This window comes from Ranitomeya imitator, chromosome 10 (assembly GCF_032444005.1).
Source record: "Ranitomeya imitator isolate aRanImi1 chromosome 10, aRanImi1.pri, whole genome shotgun sequence".
Taxonomy (NCBI): Eukaryota; Metazoa; Chordata; class Amphibia; order Anura; family Dendrobatidae; genus Ranitomeya; species Ranitomeya imitator.
Window position 1 is genome coordinate 90787481 of NC_091291.1, and position 15087 is coordinate 90802567.

The 15087-nt window shown below is 46.1% G+C and overlaps 1 protein-coding gene across 1 annotated transcript; it reads right to left on the minus strand.

Annotated features, from left to right (window-relative positions):
- Positions 1-5565: 5565 nt before the first annotated feature.
- CHMP2A (charged multivesicular body protein 2A) lies at positions 5566-14508 on the minus strand. Its single transcript, XM_069742113.1, has 6 exons — positions 14260-14508; positions 13380-13562; positions 13084-13263; positions 12668-12798; positions 12101-12162; positions 5566-7540 (listed from the first exon to the last, which is right to left on the minus strand). The coding sequence occupies exons 2-6, from the start codon at positions 13545-13547 to the stop codon at positions 7419-7421; spliced, it is 663 nt and encodes a 220-aa protein (XP_069598214.1). The 5' UTR covers positions 13548-13562; positions 14260-14508; the 3' UTR covers positions 5566-7418.
- Between the last annotated feature and the right edge of the window lie 579 nt (positions 14509-15087).

Consider the following 15087-nt stretch of genomic DNA (forward strand, 5'->3'; position numbering starts at 1 on the left):
GAAACTTGTAAAAACATGGAAACATTTGCCGATATTGGGATTATCAATAAAAGGAATATTTTACCTGTTGAGTGGAAAGTTATCACTTGTAATCTTTATTATAAAGTCTCCTCGCAGACCCCACCCCAGGTCCTATGCTCCACTTCTCCATCCCATAGAGGGGGCAGTGTAACACTTCACTGTAGGATCAGACTACAGCGTTTGCTTGTAGTGTGTAACTATGGAGACACATACAGTGGCTTGAAAAAGTATTCAACCGCAACCCCTCTTGGCTTACCGATTTTCTTACATCACACCCTGTGATTAAATAGTTTTGTGACCCGATTTGTGTGTGATGCATCAGCCCTAAATAGTCTAAATTGGTCAAGCGAGAAAAATATTGGCATTAATTAAATTTATGGGATCAAATAATTAAATATTGGCATGGGCATATGTATTCACCCCTTTTACTACAAAGCCCCTATGCTTAGTGACAGGACGTCCACCTGTGTGCAATCTAAGTGTCACACGTCTGTCAGTATATGCACTTCACCTACACTGAAAGGCCACAGAGGATGCACCTCCATTAACAAGAGGCACCACTAACCAAACACCACCATGAAGAGTAGACCAAGGAGATCCCCAAACAAGTAAGTGGTAAAGTTGTTGAAGAACAAGTCAGGGTTGGGTTATAAATATATCCCAATCTCGGTAGATCCCCGGAGCTCCATCAAATCCATTATCATCAAATGGAAAGAACATGATACCACAACAAACCTTCCAAGAGATGACCACCAAAACTCTCAGCCCAGAAAAGGAGGACATTAATCAGAGAAGCAGTACAGAGGCCAAAGATAACCCTGAAGGAGCTGCAGAGTTCCCAAGCAGAGACTGGATCTGTCTATACAACCACAATAAGCCATACACTCCATAGAGGTGGCCTTTACGTACAAACTAAAATTGTAAGGCTCATTTTCAGTAAGCCAAAACACGTGGGAGACTTCCCAAACGTATCAAGTTATGGTAAGTGCTGTGGTCAGATGAGACGAAAATTGGCCACCAAGGTAAACGCTATGTCTGGAGCCAAACTAACACAGATCTCATCACCCCAAGGACACCATCCCCCACAGTGAAACATGGTGGTGGCAGCATCATGCTATGGGGATGTTTTTGGAAGCAGGGACAGGAAAAATGGGAAAATTGACTGAGTAGAGGGTAAGATGGGTTGTTATTCTTGAGCAAGACCTGTTTCAGTCTGTCTATGATTTGAGACTGGGATGGAGGTTCGCCTTCCAACAAGACAATGACCCAAAGCATACTGCTGCAGCAACACTCAAATGATTTAAGGGGAAACGTATAAATGTTTTGGAATGGCCTAGTCAAAGCCCAGACCATAATCCAATTGTGAATGCGGTCAGACTTGAAGATAGCTGGTCACCAGAGGAAACCATCTAACTTGAAGGAGCTGGAGTAGTTTAAAGGCAGGAGTCACACTAACGTATAATACGGACGAGTGCTAAGCGATAAATAAAAAATTACATAGCACTCGGACCAGTATTCATCTATGGGGCAGCTCACTTCACCATTTTTTCCCCCCGGCCGTTTTCTACGTGCGAGTGAAATCGTAGCATGCTGCGATTGTTACCAACGCTCGGCCGAGTCTCGTCTCACTTGCATCCATATAAGCCTATGGGTGCGAGTGAGACTACGCACATCACTCAGATATCATCCGAGTGATGTGCGATACACGCTGACCCCAGCAATAGAGGAGATGGAGAAATTAATTTTTCCGCCTCCTCCGCAGCTGAGCTCCGATCCGTTCTCTGCGAGAGGCTCAGAGCACAGATGTATGACACTCGGCTCCTGCTCGCAGTAGAGCAGGAGCCGAGGGTCATTAGCATATCGCACCCGATGCTCTCGCATACGATGCCATACGCTAGGGTGACTCCTGCCTTACTTTGACCAACGGGCAAAAATCCCAGTGGCCAGATGTGGAAAGCGCATATGGACTCATCCAAAGCAACTTGCAGCTGTGACTGCAACAAAGGGAGGCTCTACAAAGTACTGACTTTAGGGGGTGAATAGCTATGCAAACTGAAGCCTTCCGTTATTTTGTCCTATTTGTTGTTTGAGGCAGCAAAACAAAAAATATGTCATGGGGGTGAATACTTTCACTAGCCACTGAACGATCTGCTTAGAAGCTGTATAGACAAAACAGTAGATTTATCCAGACTGTTTCAAAATAATTTTTTCAATTTTGACTACAAAATTGGTTAAAAAAGACAACATTACTGTTGAAGATCCTCAGTTCAGTACAGCACTGAGGATACATTTTCACTTACATTTACTGTGAGTCTGAATTGTAATAAAGAGCTGGCTGGGTAAGCAGAGCAGCTTATATCCCAGAGCTGCACTCTATGTTCTGCAGGTGGAGTAAATGAGCATACCGTAATTATTACTAGTTGAGTAATTCCCTATATAGGTTTTCTAGGGGTCCCGGCCACAGCACTTCAAAGTATTGTGCGGTGTTAGGTGGATAATAAATTAATGCATGTAGAAAAACCGCGGAGACACCATCACGTGTTTCTCAACGCAAGCCATAAATAGCCAGGTCTTTCACCGGGAAGGAACAACCACGGGAAGGGGAGCATCCAAAAAGGAAAACCATCTATGCCAAAACATGGTATCCATCCACAGACAGCTGTTTCGGGGTATTTGCCCCTCATCAGTGTGGAGTAGGAAACTGGCTATTAGGAGCAGTGCCTAGTAAAAGGACTATAAACATAAGGATGAATGACCTCGGGGAGATCAAAACATCCAACACCGCGGAGACACCATCACGTGTTTCTCAACGCAGTGATCCAGAACACTGCCCCCATCCCTTATGGGAAATAGGCAAATGCATGTAGAAAAGCCGCGGAGACACCATCACGTGTTTCTCAACGCAAGCAATAAATAGCCAGGTATTTCACCGAGTTGTTCCTTCCCGATGAAAGACAATGCTAATTGTTTAATATTACCAAAATTCTTAACATGCCCAAATGCATTCCATAAACCTAATTAAATAGGCCATGTTCACACATTGCGTTTTTATTGTGGATTTTTTTTTTTTAAATCCCCGCTTACAAAAAAACAGTTTTTTTTTTAACTGTGGTTTTGTCATGGTACATTTGTCTCTTGTGCATGCTGGCTGATAAAGTGCATAAAAATATGATTCAACTTCATCAGATTTTTGCACCCAAAACACAGTAAAACATAATACCTGTGTTTTTTGCCTAGTTTTTGCAGCATTTTTGCAATATCCATTGCTTTCAATGGGTGAAAAATGCTGAAAAACGCTGAAACAAGCATATTTTTTTAAAATGCAGTTAGTCAAGCTCTTTGGCAAAACAGTCAGGAAAAAAACCCAATGTGTGTGCATGAGATTTCTGAAATCTCTGATTTTACCGGTACTGTGAAACACAGCTAAAAATTTGGAAACAGACAAGGAGAGATAGGACACAGGGTGCAGGAGGTGTGGAAACAGCAGCAGAGAGGTTGGACACAGGGTGCAGGAGGTGTGGAAACAGCAGCAGAGAGGTTGGACACAGGGTGCAGGAGGTGTGGAAACAGCAGTGGGGAGGAGAGGTTGGACACGGTGTGGAAGGTGTGAGACAGCAGCGGGGAGAGGTAGGACACAGGGTGCGAGATGTGTGGAAACAGCAGCCGGGAGAAGAGGTAGGACATGGTGCAGAAGGTGTGGAAACAGGCGAGGAGAGGTAGGACACAGGGTGCAGAAGGTGTGGAAACAGGCGAGGAGAGGTAGGACACAGGGTGCAGGTGTGGAAACAGCAGCGGGGAGAGGTAGGACACAGGGTGCAGAAGGTGTGGAAACCGGCGAGGAGAGGTAGGACACAGGGTGCAGAAGGTGTGGAAACAGGCGAGGAGAGGTAGGACACAGGGTGCAGAAGGTGTGGAAACAGGCGAGGAGAGGTAGGACACAGGGTGCAGAAGGTGTGGAAACAGGCGAGGAGAGGTAGGACACAGGGTGCAGAAGGTGTGGAAACAGGCGAGGAGAGGTAGGACACAGGGTGCAGAAGGTGTGGAAACAGGCGAGGAGAGGTAGGACACAGGGTGCAGAAGGTGTGGAAACCTGTGAGGAGAGGTAGGACACAGGGTGCAGAAGGTGTGGAAACAGGTGAGGAGAGGTAGGACACAGGGTGCAGAAGGTGTGGAAACCGGTGAGGAGAGGTAGGACACAGGGTGCAGAAGGTGTGGAAACCGGTGAGGAGAGGTAGGACACAGGGTGCAGAAGGTGTGGAAACCGGTGAGGAGAGGTAGGACAAGGTGCAGGAGGTGTGGAAACAGCAGAATAGAGGAGAGGTAGGACACAGGGTGCAGGTGTGGAAACAGCAGCGGGGAGGAGAGGTAGGACAAGGTGCAGGAGGTGTGGAAACAGCAGAACGGAGGAGAGGTAGGACACGGTGTGGAAGCAGCAGCGGGGAGGAGATGTAGGACAAGCATTCTGGGAAATGTAGTTTTTCGATCGAAAAAAAATACTATTAGAAACATGCTGGGCAATGCAGAACCGCTCACTTTTGACTAAGCAGTAAAGTGAGAAAGAAGCACAGCGCGCTCATCTGCTCATAGCACCTCTATGGGTAGTAACTAACATATATAAGTCATTATATTGTGGGAGAACATTAGTAAATCCTGTCGGGGCACGGACTGCAGCCCCGCCTGACTGCCGCTCATCATCTACACCTCTTAGGCTGCCGTCACACTAGCAGTATTTGGTCAGTATTTTACATCAGTATTCCTGAGCCAAAACCAGGAGTGGAACAATTAGAGGAAAAGTATAATAGAAACATATGCACCACTTCTGGATTTATCACCCACTCCTGGTTTTGGCTCCAAATACTGACCAAATACTGATAGTGTGACGGCAGCCTTAGTGGTACAGGGGCTAAACCACATTACCATGAGGTCTGTATAATTAGATTTATACATTTCCTGTCACTTATCGCTCGACACCGTCAGGTTCATGACCTCATTTCCAGCAGACACCTGACCCAGGTAATGACGGAGCCCGGCCCGTACCCTCCAGGTGACGCAACCACTGCTCACCTCACAGTAGTCACGAGTCCATGAGTCACAATGGAAGCAGACGTCTATTATATCCACACACAAGATGAGGACACAGTCCTGCCCAGATGAACTGCAGAAAGCCTTCATAATAGGCAGACTGGATAGGGGGAGAGGTCTCTATAAAGGGAATCCGTCAGCATGTTGTTTGCTATGTAATCCGATAGCAGCATGATGTATGGGAAGATACCCTGATGTCAGCGACATGTCACTTACTGGGCAGCTTGCTGTCATTTAGGGAGAGGAAGCCTGACCCTATATAATGGATGGGACTTGTTAAGGAGTCTGGTTACTTTATTCTGCACACAGTGACCACATTTACTCTACTTTATCTCCCTTATTGGATGATATAGGTGAGAATTTATCATCAATCATATACCAAGAAGTCAAGGCCTGATTGTCTCCAGGCTGAAGTGATGGCTTGGCAGCAATGAACATGACAAAAATAAGGGTACGGGAACATATTGTGGATGCGTTTATTGATTACAGCCTCCCAAGGGGTTTTGGTAAACTATGACCTATAACAGAGAAAGAGAAAGCACTAATCCAGAGTCTACGTGATTGTTGGCAAAGCCACCAGGTATGATACGTGTCGCCTATAGATTGAAAGCACTGCCCTGAGGATGGCCAGCTCGCAATCAAAGAGCTTGTAAGCCCTGCGCAGCGGCCAGGCTTCTTAGCAAGGAGCAGTACAAATTTAGGAAGAACAGGCCAAGCTGGAATAAGACAACTGCAAATTCCTTGATTTTTATAAGCACTTTAAGTTTAAAAGGGTTACTCCCATTGCAATTTTATACAAAGGAAAACCCCTTTAAAAAAGTTACAGATGGCAGAAACTTCTGTTACATTCATCTAAAGGAGGCCAACAAAAACCCATGCGCTTTTCTCCAAACTACCCCATTTTTCTGTTGCAAAAATTTCTGCAACTAATTTGCCGCACGTGAATATGCCCTAAGAAAATCTTTCCATTAACCTACAGGAGTGCGGGCGTTTATGGGACCTGGTCCATATGGAGCCTGGGCACAGACACAGTATCACCACTCCACATGTACCCAGCAGCCGCAATAAATCAGCTTTTATTAGACACAATGCAAACCGATAATCATAAAAATAGCAAGAATTACAATCTTTGTAAGAACCTGCAGGACTGATGGATGCCAGGCTGGGCAATAATTATCAAGAGATTCGGGTGGCGGCTTCATGTGGGAATAGTAAGAGGGAGACAGGAGAAGACGGACTGCGGACACATCATCTGGTTAAAGGTCCTACACTTATACGCAGCCTTGGAAATATGACGGACTTTTCTGTGCCTGGCATTTCCTTTCATGTGACCGCTCCTCCTATGTGCATGGTATATACATAGATACTTATGCATAGCATTAAAGGGGTGGGCCGGGACTTTTATACTTATGCCCTACCTTAAGGATAGGTCAATATCTGAGATCTAGCACACCGCCGATCAGCTGTTCACGATGCTGGTGGCGACCGATGAGGAGCAAAGCAAAGCTCCATCAAACGCACACTGTCCGCGGCCAGGTACTGCACACATCGGCCCCCTACTGATTCCAATAGGGGGTGAATCTGCAGTACCCGGCCGCAGGTACTAATCCATCGATGGAGCTCCACAACTCATAACACCCAGCCACCGCCGTCTCCGGGAACAGCTGATCGGCGGGGAGCCAAGTGCCACATCATCAGATATTGATGACCCATCTTCAAGGTAAGTCATCAATATCAAAGTCCCGTACAACCCCCTTTAACTCGGTGTATAAACGATAAAACTGCATTTTTTTATTCTATGTGTACGTTCTAAACCACCATGGGAAAATCAGCTGTGGATTGGTTGCTAACATTTCTCCAGACTACATTGATACAAAGCCCAATTGTGTATAAACCTATTTCCTTCCATCAAAACGGTAATTCTCCATTTTGCGCTGGAGGGACACAGAGGGGGTGCTAGAAAAGGCGTTGGTTCTCAGATGAGTTTTATTTACAGAAATCGACACCGGGTGCCCTGTATGACAGCGGAATAGAGACAGGAACATGAGAACGAGAACTCGGCAACACAAGAGGGAATAATATAAAATCACAACAGTCTTCTTTGTCCGGATACTACTGCACGGACGGGAGCAGAATCAGGGGCAGCTAATGGCCAGGGACTGGAGACTCTGCTCCAGACACACGCTGTCTGCAATCCAGCCATCCTAATGCTCTCAGTGTACGAGGCTCCACACATTTAACCTACACTCCCATGTACAACGCAGAAAATAAAATAAAAGATAAAACCCAGAGTCTGTAGTGCAGGGTCAGACATGTTAATCCCGTCGCAGATTGTTCAACCGCTCCTCCAGATCTGCATCCGCGTCGGCTAGAGCGGCTGTGGGCTCTCCTTTCTTGGCTCCGGCTACGCTGAGGGAACCTCCGGTGGAGGGAAGATCTGCAAGATGGAAAGAATTGTAAGTGTCTATAGAATACAGCATGCACAATACTATATGGGGGTGGGGTACAATGGGGTCCGGCTGTTGGAACACCACTGGGAAAGAGATCAACTTGGTGACAGACTAAAATGTCAGTGTTGGGCAGTAGCTTTCTTTTATTTTTATCTACGGTACTTTTTTGTAAATTTCTGTCTATATGGGTCCATATAGATGGAAGGTATTTGATTATTACATTATAGCTATATGATTTCCACCATAGATTTTTATATACGTACATCCCGTTTCAGGGGCTGGTCAATGTTCTCTCTGAAGACCTTGCTCTCTCATTTCCAATGTGCAGTGACAGTGCGCTCTCTTTCTGGCTCACGTCCTTAGAACAGGCAAGGGAGCGCACTGTCACTGCACATTGAAAAGATTATAGTGCAAAGAGCATGCTGGTATACTGACACAAAAATTTCCAAAAAAAAAACAAAAACAAAACAAAAAAAAAAAAAAAAACACGGAATTTGTTGCCATAGGCTTACATTCTAGGAAACAATGGACGGACGATTTCGACATTGTCTCCAGCTGCCGGACAAACAATTTTCGACGGATCCGGCGAATAACGGATGAAAACTGAGGCAATCCGTCGCTAATACAAGTCTATGAGAATAAAACGGATCCGGCGGCATCAGTCGTCGGATCAGGTTTTTATTAAAAATTCAACGGATTGTGACTGACAGCAAAAAACTGATGTGTGAAAGGGCCTTACAAAGATGCCATTTGCCTGCCTCTACATAAGCCAAAGCATCATACACAATAGAAAAAGACGTTAGGTGTCCAGATGGAAGACCCCGATAAAGGAGTACGCAGGGATGATGATATTTTGAAGTGTTACACACAGGTGGCGTCAGCATCTAATTTTCTATGTAACGATGCTGTCGAATGGTTGTGATTGCCACTCGCTCCAGAGCACCATGGAGTGCAGATGTTCCTTCTAAGGATGCCCTCTTCACTATGGAATATCAGCCGGGCCATCTCTATGGGGTACAGCTAAATGCACTGATGGGAGGAACTTCTCCTTAATATCAGACAGATGTTCCAAGATACGAGACATAGGTGTGTGGCCCAAACAGAAAAGCCAGACTGAGCCACCAGTAAGCTAGAGTGAGCCCCAACATCAAGAAGGGGTTGGAACGTCCAAAGGATTTTCCAGCATGCGTCAGCGGATGCGTCCAGGACCCCTCGTTAGCCAACAAGAAGGATTTCTGACCCCACAGTGGGAAACAGGGTGTTGGAGTTTACCTCACTTCTACCACCAATGACAAAGAATGGTAAAGGATCTCTGGGCTCTAGACATCATAAGGGATGGTTATCATATAGAATTGTTGTTGCTTCCTCCTCAAAGATTTCTCTCCATCCCAAGAGCATCTCTTGTAAAGCAGCACCTTCAAGAAGAATCTTAGGAGTTATCAAGATGAAGGTCCTGGAACAAATTCCCGTATACGAGAGGAATCGAAGCATACTCCAAGGTTTTCCTTGTTCCCAGGGCAGGTGGAAAACCACAGAAGATCTGAGGTTTCTAAACCAGTTTATCAAGAAGAGGTTCCGCATGGAATGAATCAGGAAAGGAATTATATGGCTACAACAGATCTCAAGGAAGCTTTCCTGCATATTTCCATCTGGATCAATGTAGATATCTCCGCATTGCAGTCTGGGTGAGAGGCAGCTTAATGTCTCCAGTTCACCTCAATGCCATTCATAAATTTGATCTGCCCTTCAGGCTTTCACAAATGTTGTCGCTGCAACTATAGCTGGGCTTAGAGAGAGAGGAGTATATCCAGACTGCCATGTTTAGGAGATTGGCTGATGAAGACTCCATCCCAAGTGACCCTTTCTATCTATCGAAGAATGGTATTTGAATACTTTCTGATATTTTATATTTTAATAGATGATCAATTGGGGAATGTCCTACATTTTCAAATCCCAGGAGGGTTGTTTTCTTGGGCTTGCCTTGAATACCAAGGACATGTCAATATCGCTTCCCTTGACGAGACTTCTGGCTGTCAGAAATCAGATTATTACTCAGATCACTGTCCCTTCATCAGATGTGGAGGACGCTGGGACTTTGACAGTAGCCAGCAATGCGATAGAATGGGCCAGTTGGCATGTGTCACAGCAGAAAATGAGACAGAGACCTACAATCCATGGACGAGATGATGTTCCATTCAAGAGAGACAAAATCCTACACGAGATGGTGGCTGCCCCTAAGCAATGGCAGATCATTTGCTCCCCATCGGTGGACAGAGATAGCAACAGATGCATCTCTAACAGGATGGAGTTCATTTGTGGAGGGCAGGAGGGAGACAGAGAAGCTCTTCTAGTCAAACCTCTTCTAGTCAAACCTCAGGGAACATCTCTGATGATGACCAAGGGGACATTTTGGAGGCTTTATATAACATTCTTCTTCTTTTAACCCAGGGAGGTCAATGTTGTCCTCACCTGGACCAACTACATGAGACTTGGAGGCTGACTGCTCTGTTCTGAACAGCACGGGGTTTTCATGCGCTGTTGTGAATGCACCCCTCAATTCCAGAAGTGCTGCCATCAATAGACCTACTCTATGATTAAGAGTTTTTCTACTTGATGCACCAGAAACCAAGTATCATCTCTGTTGCTAAAGTACAGGATATACAAAACTTCCTACAAGTGTTGGAAGGAGAAAAAACACGAAGAAACAGAGAAAAAGTCCAATAATGGGGTATATATCAAAAAATGTATTAAAATATATGATAATGTGGTAGAGTGGGAACAGATACCCAAGATGGGCACTACACCAGGGACATACAAACTTCAAAAAGCAATGACAGGCATAGGTAACTAGATAGTAATTTAAAACAAGAATTCAACATGTGTGCATGTCTATGTATACATGCCATATAATCAGTAAAGTAAATAATCATGATCATGCTACACATACTATACCAAGCAGAGATACCAGAGGGTGTGTGACTGAATAAAGTGCATGTGCATATATACTTCGTCAGGCACCCCCTGAAACGCGCGTCGGGGCAAGGCACATCCAGGGACTCCCACCAGCCTCAGCAGGTAAATACCAGGTGGCTTTTTTTTCTTCACTATTGCCTTATGTCTATCTCATTGCATATGGGTTGTACCACGGTGACACTATTTTGATCATTGTTTACAAGATGTTTTTGAACACTGTCTAGTGTCATTTATTCTCCTGCCACCCCAGTAAATATGCAAATGCACTTTATTCAGTCACACATCTTCTGGTATCTCTGCTTGGTATAGTATGTGTAGCATGGTCATGATTATTTACTTTACTGAATATATGGCATGTATACATAGACATGAACACATGTTGAATTCTTGTTTTAACTTACTAGCTAGTTACCTATGCCTGTCATTGCTTTTTGAAGTTTGTATGTCCCTGGTGTAGTGCCCATCTTGGGTATCTGTTCCCACTCTACCACATTATCATATATTTTAATAAATTTTTTGATATATATCCCATTATTGGACTTTTTGTCGTTTGTTTCTTCGTGTTTTGATCTATTTTCCGATTCGTCCACCATATTATTTGATAGGTGCACAGTGTTGGTGATGGTACCCCTCTCCACTTAATCTTTTATGTGTACCGTGCCTAGAGTTCTTTATATTTAAGTGTTGGAAGGAGGCCTTAGACCCAATGCCATTAGGTACCATACGCTCTTTCAGTAGTCCTGCACAGAAGATTTTTCCAGGAGCCACTCATCCAGAAGTTCATCAAGGCAGCCCAGAGCATTCTTACAACTACTTCAGATCCAGTTCCCAGATGGGATCTCTGCCTTGTCCTAGATAAGTTCTGCTAAAAGCTTTTCAAACCTCTTGAATCGACAAAAATTCTGATCTTCAAAGCCACTTTTCAGGTGGTCATAAAACTGTCCAGAAAGGCAAGTGAGAAAAGCCCTAACTTCCACCAACCTTTACTTAATACTCCTGAAGGATCTAGTCCTCCTTAGGACATTGATGTCCTTTATCCCCAAGGTGAAAAGGTAGCAAAAAGTTCTCTATCCAGATGGATAAGGCAGACAATTGCCAACTGCTATTACGAGGACGATCTTCAGGCCCTCCAAACTATAAGGACCCACTTGACCAAGGGGTGAAGAGGAACTACGTAACAACTGAGCACATCTACAGGACGGCCTCTCCTAGGTCAGTTCATACCTTTGCAAAGCACCACATGCTGAACTTCCAAACATCTGGGGAATCAGCCTTTGGCGGAACGGATTTACTGTTCAAAGTACAAGTCCAAAGCAGCACGGACTTTCCCCACTCAATAAAACTATTCAGCAGACCGAGTGTGAAGCTTCAAAATTATACGTGATAAAAACCCAAAGTGGTCAGAGGTACTAGGAGGGCTATATCGCCTAACAATCCACCTAAACTGACTGCCATCACCTGTCCTGTCTTTCAGGAGAATGAAATATCCATTGGTGCCGTTGCTTTGGACTTACAGAAAGAATTTGCACTTTAATTGACCAAGGATATAAGGACAACAAAAGAATAATACTCACTGGACAGCTCGTCAGTCAGGGTCAGGCCCAGTTCATCCAGTACTTGTGAGACCACAGCGTCGCTACAGAGGGAAGAGCACTAATGAATCACAGTACTAGAAAACGTAACACCACCCACACCAAGAAAAACCTCAGCTCCAAAAATGAGAACGTGAACACCACCCAAAAGTGACCTTTTGAATAAGTATAAACACAGAGTTCTGATCACTAATCATTTAAAGACCAAAGAGGACTTTGGCCCTTTATAGAAGGCGCGGTGGCAACTTTAGCTATTAAAAGAAAAAAATCTATGACATTATCATAAAGCTCCAATAATTGTAGCGGCCCTTTAGGATACGGTGTCTGATTCTACTGATGTACGGTTTCGTGCCAAAGAGCTCTGTATAGTTTTAGAAACGAGCAGAGGAGGTTAATCATGGACTTCACAGTTGTCATCTTCAAACATGTCTATGCAAAAGCAGGAGGTCACTTTTAGGAGGACTTTCCCTTTGAACCCAATCAATCCTATGTCTACCGGATTAGATGATCGGCCATACTAAAAAGACATTTTAAGAGAAGTCTACATACGTCTCCTCTTCATCGTCCTCATCGCCCATGGCATCGTCAATGGCGTCATTCATCATCTCCTCCTTCATGTCCATGATTTCTGACTGTTTCTCGAATTCCATCATTATTTTCTGGATCTGAGGAAGCTTCAACTACAAGAAAAGGAGCAACGTTAAAGACATGAAGTCGGAGAACCAGGACTAACCCTCCAATACTTCGCAGGGGAGTAGGAATACCGGGGCTTTAGGAGCCAACCTGAATCTTTTAGTGATACGACAATAAGAAAGTTCGTAGACAAAAAAAAAAAAATGTAAAACCCTGTAGGGAGCGCCAACCTAACACCATCCAAAAGACAATAAAATTAGAAGGCTACTCGTAGCCATATTCTAGTGGTGTATACATAGGTATCTCTGCGTAGTGGTGGAGTCAGGCTGTACCTGTCGGTTCATGGTGGCCATGGCTTTGGTCACACCTTTCATAGCCTGAGCCATGGAGTTGTTAGACTTCAGGGTCTGGATCTTTAAGGACACGGCCTGGATGTTTGCCCGCATCAGTATGAACTTCTTCACGTATCGCCGAGTGCGAACCAAATCCTTGGCCATAATCTTCACGGCGTCCTGGGAGAGACAGAAGCAGCCCCTATATCACACGTGGATGCAGTATGCCGGCCCAATATCAGATGGACGAGCCCTTGTGGCATGTCACATAGCGCCCCCCAAGCCCCCACACTCACCATCTGCCCCTGCTTGGCCATCTTCTTGATGTCCGCTATGATCTTCTTCTCTTGTTGCTCCAGTTTCTGCCGCTCTCGGTCGAGCTCTCTCATGGCGCGCGTCAGGGCCCTCTGATTCTGCCTCAGCATCTCCTCTGGGGTTTTCCGGCGGCCAAATAAAAAATCCATCTTTGCTTCTTAGATCTGATGGGATGAAGTATCAAACTCTGAGTCACAGACGCTAAGAAAACAGGTGATGAAAGGGGCTCTGTGGGCCCACAGCACTGATGATGATAGGTCATCAGCACTGGAGAGGTGGGGGTCCGACAACCCAATGGTCATCGGCGCTGCACAGCTCCGCCCCACGTGTAGTGGCCACTGCCAGGTACTGCGGATCAGCCCCGGCGCTCAGGAACGTGAGCCGATCTGCAGTACCTGGCAGCGCCACTACACAGGGGAGGCGCGGAGTCACTGCTTACATCCGGCCGGTGGGGGTCAGACCCCCGACAACCTGATAATGATGAACGTAAGGAGAGGTCACACCAGGACAACAGCTTACAGGAAGCTCTCCGCCATCACTAAGAAGGATCCCAGGACAGGAAGACTTGTCATAGGGACACCCGCCCTCAGGTATTACAGCTCCACATTTTGGGGGGCGATATAGAAGAACTTGATCACACTCATGTCCGCCAAACTCCAGGCTTTACAGGACAAAACGAACACAACAAGTCCCAGCATAACCCAGGCACGAGAGGTAGTACAGGAAGTGCTGAGACTTGTAGTCCTGCAGCGTCTGAGCCGCTATCAGCCGCCTGCAATAGCACTAGAGGACCCCAAAGCTCAGCGTCCCCCCAGGCTGTGATGTGCCCAGTCCATGGCATGCAGCGCCGCCGTCACTCACCTCCTCCCGGGTCAGTCCGCAGCTCGTCCTGGGCTTCTCCTCACTCTCTTCCTGTTTGTCCGGTCCGTGACGTCACCGGTCACAAGGATTTTTTTTTTACGTGGGAGCGCCGCTTCGTCACCGGTGACGAGATGTCGGTGAGCGACTCGTGCAGTGAGTGTGCACTATAGCGTTTGCTCTACGAGGTGTCCTCAGTGCAGGAGCGTATGACGCCGCGGCAGTCCGTGTGCTTCAGATGTAAAATGGTCTTCAAGAAAATGGCGGCCGCCGGAGAAGTGCTGTCTGCGAGCGTCTTGTCCTCTAGTGTTTGGAATGCAGTAACGCGTCCCAGCTGGCTCCTGAGCTCAGTCCTGCTGCTATGGGGGCGCACAGGTGGATGATGGTCCATAGCCCCCGGGGCAGGCGACCACTCAGCGCCCAGCTCTCATCTTACAACAAATATAACTTAGTAATGGACAGCTGGAGTGGTTGCTATTGGTGACAGTGCTGGGCTGTGCTGTACCCCAGTTTTAAGAGGACTCGACCCCCATCACATTGGGTGCATTAAAGGGTCATTCTTATCTCCACAGGAAACTGATCGATTTGTGGGTCTGACCACTTGGGCCTCATCGATCCCGAGAGCAGAGCCCCCCCCTAAATGGAGCGGTGGGGTGAGCACCGCAGCTCTATTCATTGTCTATGGGACTGCCGGATGAAGCTGGGCGCTGGACCCAGCAGTCACATAGTGGAGGGTCTCACCCCCGGGGCTCCCAGCACGTTGTCACCTGTCCTATATAGATAATAGATGGGATAACCCCTAACTGCAGCCAATCCTACTGTGAACGGTGC

Bases quoted from the DNA above. Each gene is read 5' to 3' on its own strand.
- CHMP2A (XM_069742113.1), bottom strand. From the start codon at position 13,547: ATGGATTTTTTATTTGGCCGCCGGAAAACCCCAGAGGAGATGCTGAGG. The intron at 12,799-13,083 runs GTACAGCCTGAC...CTTTTCTTGTAG, and splicing joins TGGCCACCATGAACCGACAG to TTGAAGCTTCCTCAGATCCA. The intron at 12,163-12,667 runs GTATGTAGACTT...TTCCCTCTGTAG, and splicing joins GAGGACGATGAAGAGGAGAC to CGACGCTGTGGTCTCACAAG.